We start from the raw sequence: 20,249 nt of genomic DNA, 5'->3' as shown, positions 1-20,249 counted from the left end.
GATCATGGCAAGCTGTCCAGGTGCAGAGGAAGCGAAGAAACCCCAAAAACCCCACCAAAATTATGATGATTACTATGCTCAGTACTGGGATGATGTCAAGCTGATATGTAATTTTGTTTTCTGCAGTGTTTGTAGTGCCCTACATTGATCCTGCACAATTCAGCCATAGCTCCTAAACACCTTCCAGTGTAGCACGGTAGAGCATTAAGGTACTCTTTGGTAATCTTTTCAGCAGAGCGACCGTGGTATGTGTACGTTAAACTTCTGTTTAACAGCTACAATAAATCCTTTAAGCTTATAGCTGTTACTCTGGGTTTCTCGTCTATTACTCCACTGTGAATTCATCTTAGCTGGGTGCCCACTTGCAGGCTAAATCGCCTCAAATTATAGCCAATTTGTCTAACTGTGGACAGATAAGTATCTTAACTCCCTGAGATAACTTGTTTAATCTGCCCAGCTAAATGCAAATCAACAATTCCTGATAATAAAAAATGAGATTCTGTTTTGCAGATCTATAGTGTGATTGGTAGATGGGATGATAACGTGTACTGTTTTAATGTTAAGCATAAACTTTTTCCACCCTACATTGCAAATATCTTAATGATGTGTTCGGTATCAATATGAACAACAGAACGAGCAGCGTATCATTAGTTTAAATCATTTGTGTTTAGATTTTGAGCTTAGATCGAGATAAATAAATATAACTGGAAAGGGTTTCTTATTGCTGTAAATGCTTTTGTGGTTGTAGAGGCTGTTGTTCACCGGAAAGCAAACACGCTTTCATAAAGACAAAAACAGCAGCGGCAAAAAAAGAGGATTTGTTTGCCTATTATCTAGATGTACTATTTCAAAGACAAGTTGGAATTGGCACAACCAAATTAGTTCCATGTTCCTGCTCATTAGCCAACATGTTCCATAAAGGATGATCATCCTGCTTCTTCCCTCTGTGCCTGTTTAATGGATGTGCTACCGGTGTGTTTGAGACACTCCACTTTAGACTCCTGACACTTTTCATTTATATTGCATATATTGAACTCGGTTTATGTTCTCTGTGTTAACAGCTAAACAAAGACATTCAGAAGATGAAAAGTGGAAGTGCTGGTGAATTTAAAAAAAAAAACACATCCTAAACATTTTCAGCTCACAGCCTCCCACTTTCTTTTACCCTCCCCATATGGCTGTGTGAGTCTGATAGAAAGGGTGTATTGGTGTTGGGGGGAAGAGGGACAAGGTGCTTTAAGAGTGGATTGTTCATTTGCATTCAGCTGTTGGATCAAAGTCACATTTTCCTCCAAACCAAATTAACTGTATTTTTTTTTTTCCTTCTTAGGGGCCATTGTCGCAAGACGCATTCAAAGAGACCAATTTTATAGTCATTTCTATATTTGCCTGATAATTTTTTTTTTTTTATAACAGAAAAACCTTCACTGGTTTCATCGGTCTTTTCTTCTTTACCCTTTTTGATATGCTGCTGCATCAATGCAACAGTAATGAAAAAAGAAAAACAAACAGAAATATCCATTTTCTCGTTCTCACCTGAGGGGATAGAGGAATACATTTGAATAATCTTTTCCACTGAGATGACTCATCCAAAGTAAACATGAATATTTAAATACAGCGAGGGATTTTATTCGTTATTATAACACGGGGTAAAAGATGGAGTGACCTTTTAGCCTTTCACCTGCTGAACTGCTTCGGTTAAAGATGCTACTGCTGAGTTGGATAACTTTATTTTGTCTAGTTTGATCATATAAATTGTGCGCGTAGTATTGGCTAAATTGAGCAAGTTGCTAGATAAAGGAGACCTATTATGCTTTTCTGATTTTTCTCTTCAAATTAAACATAGGGAAAGTTTATTTGAGTTAATGAGAGAGGATATCCCTAATGTGGTCATTACAGAAACGCAGCTCTGTCTGTGAGCACTGTACCCCACCCACCAGCTGTTCAGTCTTTGTTTGTGAGGGGCAGCTAATCAGAATAAAGATAACTTAAAAGGAAGTTAAAACATCTTTTTTTAAAAAACAGTGGATAAAAGGATGGGCTGCACCAAAGCCCAATATAATATAAATAATGATTATTTGGCCAGTGATTCATGCAAAGCTACTCTAGTAGAGACTAAGAACAAAAATATGGACCTAGAGGTTAGCACAGTAGGTCCTCACAGATTAGTGTCTCTCCTAAACATAGATTGCTAACCTTGGTGGCCAGAAGTCTTGTCAGGTAGATCTCAGAGACCATCTTGCTCCCGCGGTCGCCCTCTTTCTGGTCTCCGTGCTCGTGGTTCTTAACCAAGTGCCAAACCTTCACCCCACTCTCCAGGTCGGGGGTGATCATAGGAGTACGGGTACGAAGGCTGTCGGGGCTTCCAGTGTACTTGATCATGTTTTCTGTGAGAAACAACATGCTTCAGTTTATGAAATGCTGCTAATTTATGCAAAACACAGAGTCAGATAAGTGTTAATTTTCTTTTATAAAAATCATTAAAAACGTTTTGTTTTGTTGTTCAGATAGTCACAGAAGACAGATTAAAGCTAAATCAAACTAGTGAAAAGGAAAAAAGAAAGAATCAGTCACAGGCAGCACAAACACAATAAAAAAAAGGAAAATGCAACCAAAAAGGCAAAGAAAACTATAACCTGCATGTCAGCAACAGAATGTAGTTTCTTGGTCTGAGGTTTCCAATTTACAGGTGTGTGAGATTGGATATGAAACTTTCAGAAAGTCTGCATGGTTAATTTTTCATGGCTTCTTCTCCAAGTGACAAGACATAGCATTGCCGCCTGACACAAAATCGAACAGGTGTCAGACGAGATGAAATATGTATGGCCCACCCAATGGCCGGAGCGGCGATGACATTTCCAAACACATGGCTCAATGAATGTTTACACAGTGTGAAAAAAAAAATTGATCAGTGGGTGCGGTTTGGAGAGGAGTGTAAAAAGAAAAAAAAAAAGAGTGATTTTCACCGTGACAGAAATCAATCTGTCCAGAGAGAGAAGCAGGAGGAGTGTATGGAGAAGAGAGTCTGCGGGAAAATAAGGGACAGCTGGAGACAACAGATACAAAGTGTGTGTGTTTTTATGTGTCTGTGTATTGACTACTCATATTTGATCGCAGTATGATCAACTAAAAAAATTCAAACGCCTGCGTCTCCTATAGGGCACTTCACTGAGCGTTATTTGACTGTAGCTTTGTTACAAGGTTAACAAACCACATACACTATATGCAGGACAAGCGCGACACAAAATGTGGTGCTTTGAATTGTTAGCTTTGCCCTTGTGGTATGGCAGAACAGTGTGCTCATTTTGTGGTAATTATTTATTCAAGAAGTTGGAGAGCTGAGGGTGATGCGTAGTGAGTGATACACAGGAGAGAGAGTTTCTCTTTCTTTTTTTTTTATTCTATTCTGATCCAGTTCCGCGCGCGCTGTTATATTTCCCGTGTTTCCCTTCTTTTCCTTCTTGTGGTTTTTTGATGGGAACATTACATCAAAGATCAAACACAAAGGTTTCTCCTTTCATTCTCCAACTCAACATGTTATAGAGAATGTTTGTCTGAATCTTTGAACTTTTTTCCACAACTTTCTCACCAGCCCCACTCCTCTTCCTCCTCCTGCTGCTGCTCTTCAGCAGCTCTATTAAATTCACCCTTGTCTATTTCTTCACTATTTGGCTATTGTACTCAGGGAGAGTTCAAAGTCACTCTCAAGTACCACACTAGTTGTGAAGTGCATCACACTTGCATTTGAAGTCAGTCCCTTTAAAAATAAATACATATAACTAAATAAATAAATAAATAAATTAAAATAAATAAATAAAATATATATATATATATATATATATATATATATATATATATATATATAAATAAATAAATAAAAACACCCAGCACGCCCCTGCGGGCGGTTTATCCTTCAAGCTCGGGTCCTCTACCAGAGGCCTGGGAGCTTGAGGGTCCTGCGCAGTATCTTAGCTGTTCCCAGGACTGCGCTCTTCTGGACAGAGATCTCCGATGTTGTTCCCGGGATCTGCTGGAGCCACTCGCCTAGCTTGGGAGTCACCGCACCTAGTGCTCCGATTACCACGGGGACCACCGTTACCTTCACCCTCCACATCCTCTCGAGCTCTTCTCTGAGCCCTTGGTATTTCTCCAGCTTCTCGTGTTCCTTCTTCCTGATATTGCTGTCATTCGGAACCGCTACATCGATCACTACGGCCGTCTTCTTCTGTTTGTCTACCACCACTATGTCCGGTTGGTTACCCACCACCATTTTGTCCGTCTGTATCTGGAAGTCCCACAGGATCTTAGCTCGGTCATTCTCCACCACCCTTGGGGGCATCTCCCATTTTGACCTCGGGACTTCCAGGTTATACTCGGCACAGATGTTCCTGTACACTATGCCGGCCACTTGGTTATGGCGTTCCATGTATGCCTTGCCTGCTAGCATCTTGCACCCTGCTGTTATGTGCTGGATTGTCTCTGGGGCATCTTTACACAGCCTGCACCTGGGGTCTTGCCTGGTGTGATAGACCCCAGCCTCTATGGATCTTGTGCTCAGAGCTTGTTCTTGTGCTGCCATGATTAGTGCCTCTGTGCTGTCTTTCAGTCCAGCTTTGTCCAGCCACTGGTAGGATTTCTGGATATCAGCCACCTCCTCTATCTGCCGGTGGTACATACCGTGCAGGGGCCTGTCCTTCCATGATGGTTCCTCGTCTCCCTCCTCTTTCTTGGGTTTTTGCTGCCTGAGGTATTCACTGAGCACTCGGTCAGTTGGGGCCATCTTCCCAATGTATTCTTGGATGTTCGTTGTCTCATCCTGGACTGTGGTGCTGACACTCACCAGTCCCCGGCCCCCTTCCTTCCGCTTAGCGTACAGCCTCAGGGTGCTGGACTTGGGGTGAAACCCTCCATGCATGGTAAGGAGCTTTCTTGTCTTTATGTCAGTGGCTTCTATCTCATATATATATATATATATATATATATATATATATATATATATATATATATATATATATATATATATATATATATATATATATATAGTGGGGTGTGTATGGAGGGGGGGTATTCCTGGCATCCTCCTTCTCCTTCTCTCCCTCTTCTGTTGCACCACTCACCTTGCCCTATCTGGTCTAATTTAGAGCTGGAGAGATGAGGTGAGACCATATGGAGATGAGACAATGCTAATAACGTGGGACCACATTTGAAGTGTCTGAAGTGTTTGTGACCAGTGAGGCTTAGCCCTTTGATCATCAACAAACTTGATGGTTTTTCAGGTTCAAGGAGACGTGTAGAAGGCACACAGGAAAAAACACATGGAAGGATAAGAGGAGCCACTTTGGATTCTCAAGAGGCCGGAACAACTGAGGAAAGAGTGCGTTTTTGTCTCTTCATATTTTAGAAATCTTGTATTTCTGGTCCACCACTGCTGACATGCAGGGTCCTCAAGTGATACCATCCACTGCTGCAGGGTCAGTGAGTTACTCTAACAACACCGGATTATTAAACAAAATGGACAAATGCAATATTTTTATTCCTTGAGTGGATTGTTTTATTTCAAATAAATTTATACGTATAGTTTTGCTAATAATTTTCATTTTCATTACCAAGCATCAATTCCTAAGATATTTCTTTTACTGAGTTATGAATACATTAAAAAAAAACAAAATACATATAGTTTCTAAAGCAAACTCGGTCCAGCTAAGAAAGTGGCTCTCTGATAACTGAAACTTATGGTACAGAAAGAGGCCGGCTTACCATATTTACTTGCAGAAGTTCGGGACACGGTGGAGTTATTTACAGAGTTGTAGGCTGTAACTTGCTTGGGAACCAAGGCCATTACTGCATTATCAGGTACCTGAAACACAAATATAATGTAAATCTCTCTTCAAAACAATAGCAATTTTCTGTGGTATTTCTTTCCCCATTTGTACACATTTCTGACACAGCCACTAAGAATAGGAAAAAAAAACATATCACTGCGTAGGTGTCACTTTCTGTATTTCCTTCCATCTATTCTTGTTTCGGGTGAATAAACAGAGAATATCTTATTACCCTTATGTGTTTTGCTTTGCCCACACATACATATGATGACTGACAGTGGGAGGGAGAGTTTTGCAGAGCATTGTGCAGGCCTGTGTGAGAGAGGATGTCACAAAGTCTCTATTCAATAATACCTTTCCTCTAGGGTGGCGTGTTTGTGTGTGTGTGTTTGAGAGCATGTGTATGAAGATGTGAAGTGTGTGGAAATGAATGAATGAATCAGTCAATTGCATGCTCCTCCTTCCCCAGTCTGCCAAATAGGATTCAATTAATGAAACTGGAATGCAGCCTCTCCCACCAGTACACACACACACACACGCACATAATGCCTCTATTCTACATAAAATGACTACCCAGGCTGCAGGCTAAGCCCGGGTTAATTGAAGTGATCTTTATCACCGTGTGGGTGGATGCAACCGAGGGGGTGGGGACTTCAGCCCATGTGTATGTGTGTGAGGTCCGGGGCGTTATTAAGATTGCATTGTTATTTCACCCTTTCACTCAATCTGCTCCTTATGCATAATATGTTTATATCATTGTCTGTATGAGGCCCACAGGGCAGATCTCCTCCCTGATCACTGCTCTTATATGTCGAACCCATATGAAATAAGCAGAGCGCAGTGGAACATAATAGAATGTGAAAAAGAAGGAGTGGCATTTGGGGAAATAACATTTGGAGAATAAAGGCAGAAAACAGAGCACACTTTCCTGAAAGAGAGGAGGCGGAGAGAAATGTCTCATTATGGGCCTGAAAGATCAGATATGGAAAATGCCATTTCTTCTTTTCTTTTGCTTGTAGCTACCATGTGACGTTTTCCCGAATGAGAAGTTTCCACTTAGTTTGCGATGCAAACTGTGACAGTACAACCAAGTGCGGGGGGGAGTTTGGCTAGTGGCAGATCAAAGCTGATTAGTGTAATAAAGAACAGCACATGATTCTATTCAGTGTGTCTGGTTGGCCATATTAGCTTCAGATTGGACAAACAATACTGATGGAAAATGTCTGAAGGAAATGGCAAAATATAGCTGCACATCTGGGTTCTTTAAGATGGCATCAATCAATAGAGGGCATCAATGGATTTGATCTCACTCACAACGATCTACGGATTTCAAATCAGATCATTTCAAAGAAATGAAGTCAGTAACAGAAGATTAGAAATGCTAAATATGGGACTGCAGATGCCCTTGACTGAAGCTTGAATGTGTTTGTGATGTCCCCTCCCTTTCTAGCTCTGTTTAGCCTCCTGACAATTTCACAGACGATGCCATGTTTTTTTTTTCTCCCTCTCTCGGTCTGTCAAGGATAAGGTGCCCTTATTCCCCAGCCTGAAAAAATGAATTAACTTCTGTCTTCATTATCTTATCTCCGATTTGAATCAGCTCCCTAATCCATTCCACCCACGCTTCATACTCACAGCCTGTTGACACTCGCTGCTGCTGACATTTAATTTAGGCACCACGTAAACTGCACTTGGAGGGCACAGTCGCTACTTGCTCAACTGCTTGAATTATTAACACCTTATTGACAATACAGGCCTGTTTCCCCATCCAAACTCCTTCCATGTGACTGGATGTGCAGTTATGAGTCATGTGGCACAAAACACCTGCCGATTCGTGTCAAAGTCTCTGTGTAAATGCACCGATGTATTTAATGAGTGACACATCTTTGTATTTTGTGCATTTGTCTTCGTTTGACGGTCTCTGACCAGTGATGTGTGTCCACGCCAACATTAATCAAAGTCAAAAACAAGATGATCCCCGGAGGCAGCACACCTGAAGCCCACTCCACACAGGGGATTACTCCTAAGTGTCACTGTGCTGTTGGCAAGTTCCTTGCCTCACCTTGTGAGCCAGGCAGATAACATGTGGTGTATAAGGGGATGTCCTTATCTGTCAAGTACTTGATAGATAACTGCAATAAGTGAACTCTGAATTATCTAGTCAGCTTAAGGAAAAGGAGAAGATGAGTTGCAAAAGCAGCCACAGATAGTGAGATGATGTGTAGTAAAGAAAGGGAGACAGATTGTATGCAATACTAAATGCCAGGTGCTTGTGCCCACTATCAAATTTTCTTCTAAAAAAATGTGAAGTGATACATTTGAGGTTTGCTGCTGAAATGCAACAAAAACTTTTCTAACTTTCTTTAAAGTTTTTGCAATTTCAAAACTTTGTGACTTAGCCCATAAAAATATGAAATAAATAAATAATAAAACTACCCGATTTTAATTTTGACCTCAAAAAAAGGATAGCTCAGGATAGGATACAGGAGCATGCTTGATATTGTTTGGCATTCACATGTGCAGCATGGGTTTGTCCATGAGGAGGAAGTGTTTGAGAGAAAGGACTGACGTCTTTAGGTGCTACAGCATCAGAACCAGCATACTCATCACATTATGCTCCTTGTAATTTTGTGCTCTTGCTCAAAATGGTATTTAAGTTAAGAACTGCTGTCTTTACACGCTGTGGAGACGCAGCACGTAGAACAAACCCACAAGTACATGTGGGTAAGAAGGCGATCTAAAAACAGCAACTACATTAAAAGCAGTGCTTTGCTGCCCCAAGAGGCTATCTATAAACAAAGATCTGCCATTTTTTATTTAATTACAGCATTTCTTTTTTTAATGGGTGTAGTCGTGGAACTTTAATTACACCTTGTAATGTGAATTTCTGTACTGTATTAACTGCAAGCCCGAAATTATAAGGTTCAAAGTTTCAGCTGACACCATTCTCTGTGCAATGTGGTGTAAAACTTTGATTTTCACGTGTACATGGGCGTCCACACCATCGACAAACACAAAGCAAACGTTCGTAACTATTAAATCACTGGAACACAATAATGAGTTTAATACAGGATCCAGCTGCATTTTTCTGTATACCGCTAAAAGCGTACCTGATAATGGGACAGCATGTTCAGTCTCTTCCAGTCACCTTCGATCTTTGTGGTGATGTCCTCATCCTGCAGGATCATGCGCTGTCCTCGACCCTGACGCCACTCTGCAATTGAGATGGAATTTAAAAATATATATATTTCAAATAATCTTCTTATAGAAATCCATCAGACCAGGTGCCGAAATAATCCTTTAGGAGACACAAATGCAAAACATAAAATAGAGATGTAATGATTACACAGATACTTGATATCTCTGAGAAGTTAGAAGACCTCACCTTGCAGCATGTATAGTCATCCCGTTCTCAGTTTATTCTCTCGCTCTCTGGAGTTTATCTTTATACCCCTTTCTACTTCTACTCGTCTCCCCACATAAGAGCACTATATCCCAAATTACACAACAGCCAGACCGACTGTCCTTGAGGAGTCCACAGAGGGAAAACAGACGATGCCAAACAGAAAAGTCTGAGTGTTATGCTTTCAGGCCTCCCCCAAAATAGTGATACCTTAATCAAATTCAGGGATCCAGTCAAACGAAACATACATAATCCATCCCACACACAGCCCGTTCAACTGATTATATTTACTCTTTAAAAATCTCACCATATAATTTAGGAAACAACCATTCTTTCATTTAATAAACATATTTTTAGTCAAATATTATTATTTGTAAGGAAAAAAAATAGTTTTGTGTTATAAGGTTGAAAAGTTCTGATGGCTCTAGTTTTCTTGGCTTCTTTTTATAGCTTGTGCCTAATTCTGTTAGTCAGATATATTCGGATTCTACACTGGCTGTTTCTCTGTGTAGCAATCAGAGTCTCCCTATGGGCTAAAAAGTTAGTTTCTAACTCTGGCTTAAGTTTGCAATTCTTAGATGAAGAACAAGCACACACCAGAGGTAAAAAAAAAAGCACAACTTTTTTCTAATAAGAGTGTCAAACATTATTTTATCATCACCTTGATCTCTTTTTTCTTTGCTTTCCACAGAACAATCAATTAACATTGTCTAATAAGACTGAATAAAGTCAAAAGGACATAAAAAGGTCTTTGGGTGGGGGTAAAAGGTTAGCAAATAGGTAGAACTAAAACAGAAAATGCTTCTGTGCTAGACGACTACAAAATGCGAGTTAAATTAATCACCCTCCTCCTCTTTGCTCTTTTCTCCATTTGTTTTGCTGGTGTACTCGATGGCTGTGAATATAGGGTTTGTGCACTTCTATTTCTACCCACAGAACTAGCCTTCACGTTTCAGCCTCTGAAGGTACTATTGGTTCCTGTGCTTCCTTCATCAAACTTTCATCTTCATCCCGCTGCCAAGCTGCTCTTAATGTTGTTCAGAATCCCCACCGAGGCGGACCACAACACAATTCAGCGAGACAACAAAATTGCCAAAAAATTGTGCAACTTCAATACCCAGAGTCTGCTGACCATCTAATTTCCATGCTTTTCAAAACAAGCAACTTCCAGTCCGTGTTTTTCAATGACTAGGAAGGCTTTTACATGACCTTACATCCAAATTACATCTGCATTACATATACAACAGGCCTTGTAAATCTGCGCAACCTCACTACAAAGCAAAACAAAAGCTTTGATAGAAACATCTCACGATACCCCAGCAACATTATAATGAGTGAAAAAGGAAAGCCATCTTGAAAACAAACAGGCAGATGATTTCTCTATTCTTTTTGCAGACATCATGGGCTTTATGAATATGTTATTGTGCCTGCACTACTTGCTGAGCTTCCCACTTCTGTCGGCCACTGTCATCTCCTATTCTGATCACAAACAGAGAAACAAAGCGGCAATCACCGCGATGCTTGGTGAGGCCTGTCTTTGGAGGATTGACCAGAATTGTGTTAGCAACTGAAAAATCTGCTGGAAATACAGATTCTCCTGTTGTTTGTCTATACAGTTCATCTTCCCATAAAGATGCAAATAAGCGCCTGTCTCCAGGCAGGGCTCAACAGACGAACGGGGAACAAAAAGAACGAGAGGAAGGAACAAATAAAAGCATAAACCTGGTGTGAAAACTGCAACAAACTGAGATCACACGTATTCCCAAATCCAGTGGTATCTAATCAGGATGTGTGTGTGTACACTTAGTCTTCAGGGGAATGAATAACAGCTGAAGGTAAAGTGAAAGGCTGAAGGTGACTGTGGTACTTGACAAAGAGGCAAGACACAGGTTTGCTACTGCCAGCATTTGCACAAAGACACCAACACACACAGGGCTTACTTCTTTGTTCCTAGGTCCTATCTTCATTTGTACTCTACAGAGGACTGCAGCAGAGGGCAGTGGAATTAAAAACAATACCCCAGGATAACAACGCTTCTGGCAAGTTTATCTCAAGACAGGCCTGCAAAAATCCTATTATCCTTATCAACAACTGTGTGTCAGAAGTTACAAAAGCCACTGGTGTTACCTGTACATGTAGTTAGAAAATAAAGTGAAATAGAAGATGTGTTTCCACTGAAGAGTTATCATCAGTGTTAATTGTGCAATACCAGGAAAAAAACAAATCACAGACGTGAACGGATATGTCAAACCTGTTTTAAGTCTACTAATGGACTTGTGATTAAGAGAGAAACTTCTTTTAATCTGTGCAGCAAGTGTTAGAAATACATTTTAATAAAGTTTCTTTCTAACATTATTTGAAATGTCTACTCATAACAGAGTTGTTACACTCCTCATTAGACGGATACAAGCACTAACCACACGGTGTGAATGCTTAACCAAGATGTAGGAGTGTTTAGTATTGAAGGTAAAATTGCTACATGCTTACACAACACAGTTTCAGTTAGGGAGACGCTGCCTTGACCATGTGTGGGGGTATAACATAGTGTTTCTATACTGTTGATAGCGTAACTAGATACAAACTTTGAGGTACCGGTTAGAACTGACACAAGTGTAGAGTAGGTAGGTATTTTCTCACACAGGACAAGACCCCAGATTGAGGACGAAGACCAATGCCAAGAGGAAGGACCACGAGGAGAACGAATCAGGGAGCGCTAAACCACGGCCTCTTCCCAGCGATAGCCAATCACAGATATATGCGTGTCTGATATATGCTTTGAATTATAAATATTTTTCCACTTTTCTGTGTGCAGACTGCCTGATATAGAGAAGTCCACAGCTGTGCAACTCAAATCTTTAACCTTTTGATAATAAAATAGTGTGAACTACTAGATTGTCGCCTGAACTTCACTCAGAAAAAAAGAACACCACACAAGTGGGGTGCAAAATGTTTAGACAGCACTGAAAAAATAACCAAATTGCTCTATACACGCGTTCTCTTCTGCTTACATTTATTCATTCTCTCCCTTATGCTTGCAATCACACACACACACACCCACACACTCGCACTGAGCGAGTGACCAGAGAACTCCAATTGCCAATTCCCTCTTGTAATAAAACAATAATAGAACAACACGTCCTGCCCAAATGGGGCCATAAAACAATTTCATCCAGGAGTGTTGTCAAAAGGCTAAACTAATCTTTTTACTTAGCTGTCTCAGACAGATTCCCTGTGGTATATTCCTAGCCCATCTGAGAGCTGAGGTTGGTTATAAATATGCTATTACCAAAAAACAACAGGGGTTTGAAAAAATCCATCTGGCAAAATTAAACCATAAAAAGCAACAGTCCACAGTGAAAAGACAGCCTGTAGGTATTTGGCAGGACAACAATAACGGATAACAATATTATGCTCACATGTAGTAGGGGTGTGCATGTGTACCCTACACCAATAAAGGTGTACAAGAACCCCTGAGCACTACAGTAGGATGTCTTGCCAAGAAGGTACATAATTGCACCTCTTTCCCCTAACAGTGGCCCATTAAAGTAATTACTTGCTTTAGGAAGGAAGGAAAGAAACACACAGAGAACGAAGGGAAGAAATAAAAAGGAAAGGAATGGCCCGCTGAGCGTCGCAATTGATTAGCTGATCAATCATCTGACTCAGACGCTAGTTGACATCTGAGTCGATCGATGGGAAGTTTTGGGAGGAGAGAGACCAATCTCAAGACATCTGAGCCATCACAGCCAGGAAGTCAAGTCTCCCGAGGTAAAAAAAAACAAAACACAAAACAACTTCTCTATATCTAAGAGGACTTTACTTTTTAAGAAGGCCTGGGTAGAGTGGAGAAGATAAAAAATAAAATAAAATAAAAAATCGATGTCTGTCTCAGCTCAGCCAGCTTCCTCCAGGCACACGAATAGATCATTTCTATATTTCATATTTTTTTTGTCTTTTTGTGTTTTATTCTTGTTTGTATTTTCTTCTGGACCATTGAGTCCACAATAAAGGCTGTCTGATCTGAAACACTGAATCTTAAGAACTGTTTTGATAAGCTGAACAGTATCTACAGGAATGTGAAGGAGCTCCCAATCATAGAATTATTTCAGATTTCTATTTCATTATTCTATTTTTTTCCCACACTGTTCACATAAACAAGGCAAAGATTCATACCCAGGTCCATATCAGACGCTTTCAGGCGGTGTGAATGCGGGACGTTCTTGTAGATGGCATCCAGTATCTTCTCCTTCACTTGGCTTATGGTGTCACAGTTTAGCACCTTAACCTGGATCTCTGGACTCTTCTCATTTTCTGGATGTATGCAGTTTACCACCTGAAACACGCACAAAACCATCACTGTGGTGAGTCTAATAAGGACTTGCGGGTTAAACGGTATCATAAGGTTTTATTTTACAGATGCAAAATGGATCTTTCGGAATATATACTAAAAACAAGTTGATTTAGAGCAAGGTAAAAAAAAAGTAAGGTTGTTGACAACTTTGCAGGAAATAGGTTAGTGTGTTTTATGTTAATAATGATGATTGGTACTCAATGGAAATGCAATAATTCTGTGCCTGCCAAGGGGTCCGTGAGAGAACTGCAGGAAAAGAAAATATTCACTATGGAAACTGCTCTTTTCTCAGAGCTTGAGACGAGAGTAATTTGCTACCTGAACTGATGAGCACTAAAGTAGCTAATTATAACAATATTATCATATTCATCAGCTCTTACAGTACTGCCTTTGGGTGTTGGTGGCAATACCTGAATTACAAGATGAGCACAAATACACGTTAAAGGGGTGAGAGAATAAACGTCTCATCTTTTATAAAAGCATCATTCCAAACACGTATGCCCACGTTGTACATAAAATGAAAAATTCCCTTTAAAAGGGTTAACTATCGGCAGTTTCTAGACATTTTTCTACTGCAAGAACTGGGGTGGGTAGAAAACTATTGGTGTTGGAAAAGACAATGTGAAATATGTATGCAAATCTGTACTCCCAGAATGCTGAGTACAAACTGGTCTGACACTAGAAGAGAAAACCGAACAATGTCTAAGTTTCCCCTCCAGAAACAACAACGGTCACAGTGGAGCCAGGATAACAGACAGATCTGGGCAGTAAAATAGAGGTTCCATGAGGAGCGAGCTTCATCGTCTGTGCGCTTGTGCAGACACATACACAAACATAGTCTATTTCCTTCCTCCTCATCCCAAAGCCCTGCTCTTTTGCTTGACAGCTCGGGTCTCAACAGGAAGTGAGGTCGCCCCTCCCGTGCCCCCTTCATGTCAAGCGTAACAACGACAACTTTGTGTCCCATTGCAAATCTCATGACCAACCACCCATAACCAACCTTTTACTCTCGCCTTGTCCCCGAAAGCATATTAAGTGTCCCCAGTGAGCCCTTGGACCCGTGGGCAGGTGAACCCCTTACCAGCGTCTTGTAGTCAATCTGTTGTCTGATGAGCTTGTCTTCACTGAGCGAGTAGCGTGCCTCTCCTGTGATGGAGTCAATGGGGCCTTTTTCCATCTGCTGCTTGATGGCACAGAAGAGGGAGAAAAGAGGCTCGCCTGCACACTCCTGTGAAGAGATTTGACGAAAGGGGGACGTTTGGAAAAGAATGAAGACATTTTAAAGCCTTTTTTCTGCGCTCAGCTCACTGACAGCGAAGCGTATTTTTGTCTCAGAAGATAAAATTTTGTGGCGGGTTTTTATAACCGCTTTACTTCCAAGTGTTGCTGAGTAAGACTTATAAACGTCATGTTCCCGATAATATTGCACCTGTTTCACCTAAATTAAAGAAAATTGTACCACCTATCAATATAGAGCCATTGCCGAAGTTAGGGGAAGGTTTGATGGATAAACAATTTTTAAAAAAAAAAAAGTGAAAACCCTCCCCAAGACACTCCTGTTTATCAAAAAGAAGAGACTGGCCATTTATCATTGTTTATATTTATCTCCTCCAGCTGCAGAAAAGTGATGACTACGGAGATGGCGGAGAGAAACAGGATGATTGTGACATTTTCTAGACTCAAAGGTGGAGAGAAGTTGTGGTTTTGCTTTTAGTGAATAGTGGTGTCCTGTGAAGTAAAAAGTACACCTCAGTGCTGCATCAACATGTCAGTATGCTTTCTAGCTAAAAAAGGACAACAAATCCTCCAAGTGTTAGATGAATCTTCGGTGGCTGTGGCAGAGAGGCTGTCTTTTGAATATTATGAAAACATTTTCCAAATGGAAGCCCAGACGACACACAAAATATGCCGTGTGTACGCTGTATTTTATGCACACTCATAGGCTATTTGTGCTATTCCTGTACCCAGCTGTACTAAAGGTAAACATCTGATTTAACAGACTCAAAAAAGTACATGCAGAGTTACAGGACATCAGACATGATTCTATCCATACGCATTCTATCTGGTTTCCATACGCTGGAAACCAGAACAACCAGTAACAATAATTCAGCTGTTAAATATTGTTAAAATTAGGAACACTGGCCAACTGTCCTATTATAGTTCCTTACTATCCGAACTATTAAGAGGTCCCTGAAAAGCCATCAGTGGATCCAAAACACCAGTATTAACAGGGGCTATCTAAAGAAATCACATTTGTCCCATATTAGCTTCTCCTCACGGGCTTCATGAAAAAAAAACAAACAACCTCAAATTAAATGTACCATCATTACCATCATAATTTATAGTATCATATTATCCCAATACAGCACTTTATGTCAGAGTGCAGGCTTACTTGTGGTTCCCAGAGTTTTGGAAAAGTGCAATGATAGGCAAAGCCTTCAGCTATCGGCTCCTCTCTTGTGGAACCATTTTAGATCCAGTAGGCAGAAAACCGTTTTATTTTTAAGATTAGACTATAACTCTTCTTCTTTAAAGCTTATATTTAGTTAGGTGACCCCGAACTACCCTTTTGTTATGCTGCACAAGGCTCTGGCTGCTGGGGGACCTGATGCACTGAGCACCATGCCTCAGCACCACAGTTTTTATGCTTTGTCCTATCTGTCTTCCTTTCCCCTTTCTTCTCAGCTCAGCTTTTTGTGGCATATTGCTGAAGTGCCTTGCCTTTTTGGCACGCTAGGCTAACTGGTGATTCAAAAGTGGCTGCAGGTGTGGATTTGAGTGTGAATGGTTGTTTGTGTCTTTGTGCTAGCCCTGTGTAGGACTTGTGACCTGTCCAGTGTGTCTCTTACCCCGTGTCAGCTGCGATGGGCTCCAAGCCCCCCTGCAAACCTCAACTGAATGAATGGTTAAGCCAATGGATGGATGAATGGATGGAGAGCAGGAAGCATAATCACAGAAAACTAAAGAGTTACCTTCAGAAACTTGTAGAGGAGGAATGTAAACCAGTTGGTCAGCATTTTCTCCGCAACAGACTCGGTCCTGGAAACAGACAGCGACAAAGCACATCATGAACATATGATCCCTGTGCTCTTATTACATCATTAATATTCAACACCATTGTCAAATATTAAGTTGAAAATGATGGCCACTGCCATTGAATACGCCTGGGCTATGCAAACATAATTGCAAAGCCATGTATTGGGAAAGCCTTTGCACGTGCTATATGATGGCCTTTCAGACAATCTTTCGGCTTGCCTTTATGCTCAGGCACGCCAAGGGCAGCTTGTCTACAGTGGCAGGGATTTTAATATGAGGCAAAGCAATTAAAAGCCTTTATTTGATCCCAGTGGATTGATGTCGTTAGGGGCTGGAGCGGCTCTGTAATAACACTGGCCTCATTATCAAGCGCTCCCTTGCCTATTCACTGGACTAACACTCGATCTGTGCACAATAGAAAGTGAATGAATACATCTCCCTCCCTTTCTCTGCCTGGCATCCATGCTCCACTGGTGTGGCAAAATGGTGTGCATCTCTTTTTGTGTGTATGTGCTGACCTGGGCTAGCAGAGTGAGTGATCCCATGTGAATGGCTAATATGCATACATAATAACAACAGTGGTGGCAAAGAGAAAAGGAGGATAGGCAACGATCGAATGTCTTTTGACAGCAACCTTCTTGGCCAGCAGCAGGGGTGTGTGTGGGCAATCTGTCAGAACACCTCAGATACACACCCACACACCCCTGCCTCCATCCTCAATGAGCAACTACCATAGGCATCAATATTTCAGGATTAGTGTCCATTGTGCCCGCTTGTGTGCGTGTAGATTTTGTCCCTAGTGTTTCGACTGCCACCTGCAGCCCTCCCACCCCTCACCATTCAGACAGCCTCTTAAAGGGACTTCAAACTGAGCTGTGAGGAGGGGGGGCTTCATGTCTGCTGTGCCAGTGGGCTGGTCTGGTACCCCCCTCTCAACACTGGCACAGCACCTGGGGGGGATTAACTTCCTGCCTCTCACTGTGCCCGCACTTTTATTTTGCCGCCCTTCTTCCGTCCACAGATCCAAGGGTCAACAAGGTCACGTTTCATCTTTTCTTTCATGTGTCCTTGCTCTCTCTCTTCCTCCCGCTGGCTGCAATATTCTGGATCCTGTAATCATACACGCTTCCAAATCCTCTCCATTTCCACAAATGTAGCCTATCTATCAAAGGGATGAAAGGAGCATGGAGAAAGGAGGAGGTGCACTGGCAAGGAAGGAGTGAGGCAGTACTGAACAAGGCAAATGAAGAAAAGAACTAAAATAAATAGCTTGCCTTTCCCTCTTTAAAAAAAAAAAAAAATGAATTCCTCAACTTGCTTTTTCTTACTCCAATCTCCAATGAAAGCTGTGTTTGTGTGTTTGTGTGTGCCTGGACAATTGCAAGGCTGTTTTAAGGCTAGTGTGCAAAAAGCACAAATTAATCCCACTGCGCATGTATTCAGAAATTATCATGTGTGCTGACTAGTGTTTATTGTATGTGTCTGTGCATGCGTCTGGCAGTGGGTGGTAACCCTGCAGTGCTAAGAAGTCTTGGCACAGCCGCACTGTTTCGCTTATGCTCATTCTCACTCATAGCGCACTCTTTGGGGAACGAGGATAAAAATGGCACTGTGACGGAGATGTTTGAACATCTAACATTAGCGTTAGGTTTTATAACTTTCGAACAATGTTCTCCAAACCTTTACTCGGCTCAGATTCAAAACACAGCACAACCTATGTTTGGGTTAATGCAATGAAATGTGCCGTGGCGTGTTGGCATGGTCGAGCTTGTCTGCTTGGCAGACAGACAGTGGGACAGTGAGCATTGAGAATGAGCTAGAGCTGTGGGGACCTGGCAATATTTCGTTCCCATTGATTACCGAGGTAGGAAGATGGGACTCCATGCCTCATCGAGTATTTAACCTTTTCGTTGGCCACACCTGCAAGTTACGTGCATTTTAATGTCCATATGACACAGTTAGTGTGACTCATTAATCAATATCCAGCCAATTAAGTTATAAAGAACCTTTCGTGTCACCTTTAATCAAATCAAATCACTTTTTTTCATTTACTGATAAACTGTTTGTTCACACTTTAGAATACAACGCAGCTCCTCCAGAATAATAGAGTTACAACAATATTAACAAGTCCTTACTCTGTCTAACAAACAATTTCTCACATTTTAAAAGCTGGAACCAGAAAGTATTTCACAGTTTTAAATGAAATCAATTTAATAATGAGTTGTTAAAAGTCCAAAATATATCGTGACAATCAACAAAGTATTATTTCATGACACCTATCCGTTTGTCTGCCTGTCTATCAAATTCAGCTTGAGGTGTCTCTCTTGCATTAAGGGGAAGTAGTAACTGCAGTTTCTTTGATTTTAGCCACATGCTAAAGCAGCACAGCTTGAAATGAGAAACCATTTCTATTTGTCACTATGGCTCTGGGTGGGTGAGGAAGATTGGTCATCATAAGTGTCAAACTGTCTTGCAGTGATGGCTTGCTACTGACTCGGACTTGTTGATGCATGTGCGCCGACATTTATTGCATTTATTGCTCACACCCAAACAGAGAGAGCGCTTATCCTTATACAAGGGGCCCTTCAGACCTGTGCGATGACAGGATGTCTGTGCATGAAGCCAAAGCAATATTGTGATTAACACATGAACATATTGGGTTTTCATCTTTTGACCAAAAATCAAAACTGCTATTTTGACGCGTCGACTGTCGCCAAACAAAACTTAAGGCTGCAAGAAAGGCAGTTTAACTCTGCATGATGAGGGATGCTGGTGTGGGGAGGCTTGGAGAGATGGAGGAATGAAGCAAAGAGAGGAGTTGAAGGAGGAGAATGCAGCAAGGAATGCGACAGATGGTTGTGGAAGGCTCTCGTTAGTTAGCTTGCCTGGTGGTTGTGCTTCAGCACAGGTTGAGATGGGACAGATGGAAGGATGTGTGTTCGTGTGTGGAAAGAGAGAGAGAGAGAGAGGGAAAAAGGCACACACACACACACACACACAGATTTCTTGGAAGAGGAGGCAGTGGGTATCCGTGCTCAGATGCTGTGCCAGAGACACCCTGCTCACGCACTTTAAGCATTGATTTAGCAATCAAGAAAACAGGGGAGGGGAGGGGGGAGAAGGGGAGGAAGAGCTGGGAATATAGATTGAGGGAGTGAGTATAGGAGAGCAAGTGAGTGATAAAGATAGTGACGATGTTACACAAGGGACACAAGCTTCAAGCTTCAGAACTGAAGACAAACATGAGAGAGAGAGCAGCGAAGAGTGAGACGACGGAGTCAGGTAGTGAGGGAGGAGAATACTGAAAATGAACAAACAAGGAAAGAAAAAGAAAAGAGACAGAACAAATTAAAGAGGGACTGGGGGGTGGAGTGCTACTTCCTCCATCTTCACAGCCCCCTGCCTATATATCTGGGCTATTTTCAGTTGCTATCCAGCGACGCACCAGTCAGCCCACACTACAGGGTGGCAGAGCTTGCTCAAACTGCCTTATCACATCTGAAATGCATGCTGGGTTGTTGGAGAGCTAATAAGCGCAACGGTGGAGGAAGAATGAGATAAGGACAGTCTGATCAGTGCCAATCACAATCGTGTGTATGACAAATAGGGATTCAAACTGGGTGTGGATGTGTTGTAA

The 20,249-nt window shown here is 41.5% G+C and overlaps 1 protein-coding gene across 2 annotated transcripts in view; it reads right to left on the bottom strand.

Moving 5' to 3' along the window:
• plxna4 (plexin A4) overlaps positions 1 to 20,249 on the bottom strand; it is a 238,507-nt gene that overhangs the window by 11,817 nt on the left and 206,441 nt on the right. For both annotated transcript variants that reach the window (XM_080291962.1, XM_026146292.2), the window contains exons 23-28: positions 16,549 to 16,615; positions 14,658 to 14,804; positions 13,399 to 13,558; positions 8,933 to 9,036; positions 5,758 to 5,857; positions 2,197 to 2,387 (exon numbers count right to left, since the gene is read on the bottom strand). In XM_080291962.1, the coding sequence (XP_080148088.1) occupies positions 2,197 to 2,387; positions 5,758 to 5,857; positions 8,933 to 9,036; positions 13,399 to 13,558; positions 14,658 to 14,804; positions 16,549 to 16,615 (769 nt within the window). The remainder of the gene's footprint in view (positions 1 to 2,196; positions 2,388 to 5,757; positions 5,858 to 8,932; positions 9,037 to 13,398; positions 13,559 to 14,657; positions 14,805 to 16,548; positions 16,616 to 20,249) is intronic.

The sequence above is a fragment of the Astatotilapia calliptera genome, chromosome 17 (genome assembly GCF_964374335.1).
Source record: "Astatotilapia calliptera chromosome 17, fAstCal68.1, whole genome shotgun sequence".
Taxonomy (NCBI): Eukaryota; Metazoa; Chordata; class Actinopteri; order Cichliformes; family Cichlidae; genus Astatotilapia; species Astatotilapia calliptera.
The sequence above is the reverse complement of the archived record's forward strand: the minus strand, read 5'-3'. Positions and strand labels throughout refer to the sequence as shown.